Source organism: Rhagoletis pomonella, unplaced genomic scaffold (genome assembly GCF_013731165.1).
Source record: "Rhagoletis pomonella isolate Grant_MI unplaced genomic scaffold, Rhpom_1.0 Rhpom_scaffold_00014, whole genome shotgun sequence".
Classification (NCBI taxonomy): Eukaryota; Metazoa; Arthropoda; class Insecta; order Diptera; family Tephritidae; genus Rhagoletis; species Rhagoletis pomonella.
Genome location: NW_023458568.1, coordinates 17,475,920 through 17,477,391, shown reverse-complemented (window position 1 = coordinate 17,477,391; position 1,472 = coordinate 17,475,920). Strand labels below are relative to the sequence as shown.

The 1,472-nt window shown below is 30.8% G+C and overlaps 1 protein-coding gene across 1 annotated transcript; it reads right to left on the bottom strand.

Moving 5' to 3' along the window:
* On the bottom strand, positions 1–1,472 carry LOC118749290 (the record flags this gene model as incomplete). The annotated part of the gene is given in 1 exon segment (XM_036484086.1): positions 1–1,472. A coding segment is annotated over 1 exon segment (1,472 nt), but the record flags the coding sequence as incomplete, so codon positions are not given.

Genomic DNA, 1,472 nt, shown 5'->3' with positions numbered 1-1,472 from the left:
ATATTGTTCTACAATGCAAGTTAAATGAGACTTAATTGTTTCACTCAAAATCTCTATATCTTTTTCTTCAATAACTGGTGACAATGTAATTCTGATTATTTGTAGTAAAGAAGTAATACCTTCCCACAAATGCGGTAATTTTTCTTGAAGATCGAAAAAAATGAATGGAAAGTGTGATATAAGACATAAGTTTTGAGAAGCAGTGAGGCCGAGTGATGCACCTGTTCTGTCGACTGTTATTTGTGAGCAAAGATTTTTTTTTTGAAGGAACCCGTAATTGTAGAATCTTATTTTACTGTTTATCTCCGCAAGGTTAATATATTTCATTTGTATTGCTGTTTTAAAAAAATTTTTTAGTACAAAAGGAACAGCTCCCTCAAGAACGTCATGCATCAAATCTACATTGTTACTATCCATTATGTGAAAATAGCGTAACTCATTTAATTTACAAAAGTGTTTAATTCCTTTTGATTCTTTAAGGTCAATAAAAATTACATCTTTATTTAAATTGAACAAGTCGTTGTACTCAGATTGCAATCTTAAAAGATTCGAGTTTTCTACTACAGATTTTTGTGCTTTATCGCGATTCATTGTGCAAATTCTGCAATAATAGGTCGCTCTAAATGACGACGCGAATCCAGATAAGATATTAGCTCCTAAGTTATCGTGTGCCACAGTTACTAATGTGCCTTTTATATTACAACCGTCTATGTTAATTCCATCTTCTTCCAGATATTTTAGGTCTGCTACAATAGGCGCTAGTATCATATTGAAATCTGTATATTCGTTTTTTAAATCAGTACAGAAAAAGAGTGCAACTAAATATATGTTCCTTAATTTTGAGAAGTATTCGTATGGTAAATTTCTTATTGAAAAATAAATTGCACCGATTTTATGTATACCAGTCTTACTTCCCAAAGGATTTACTACTTCGAACTCATCATAAAAAAGTTGGATTTGCAAAGCATTTTCATTGCTTTGAAATAGAGTAGACTGCTTATAATTTTTCGAGCAGCAATAATTAACATATACACCATCTTTGCATAAATGGTTTTTGTTATAGTACAAGTTTTTAAACGATTTATTTTTAAAAAGAGTACTAATAGTGTCTACGATCGGTACATATTGAAACGTGCATTCCACGTAGTGTTTGTAAGATTTATCGCTGCTCCTATTTGTCTTTATATCCCACCGACCACCTAAAGGTTTTGAAACTGGTTCTACATACAATTCATCTTTTTTGTACATCTCGCTTCTTTTGTAGTTACTTGAAAAATTCTTTATATGGCTTAAAACACATGAATCAAAGCAATGAAAGGTTTCTTTTAAAATCGTACAGTTAACTTCACTATGCCGATTTTTAAGAAAAGCTTCAAATTTTTGGAAAAGATTAGCTACAATTTCCTCAACTGAACTAAATATTTTATTTACATTAGTTTCTGCTATTCCAGATGCCATTAATTGTTTTGCAA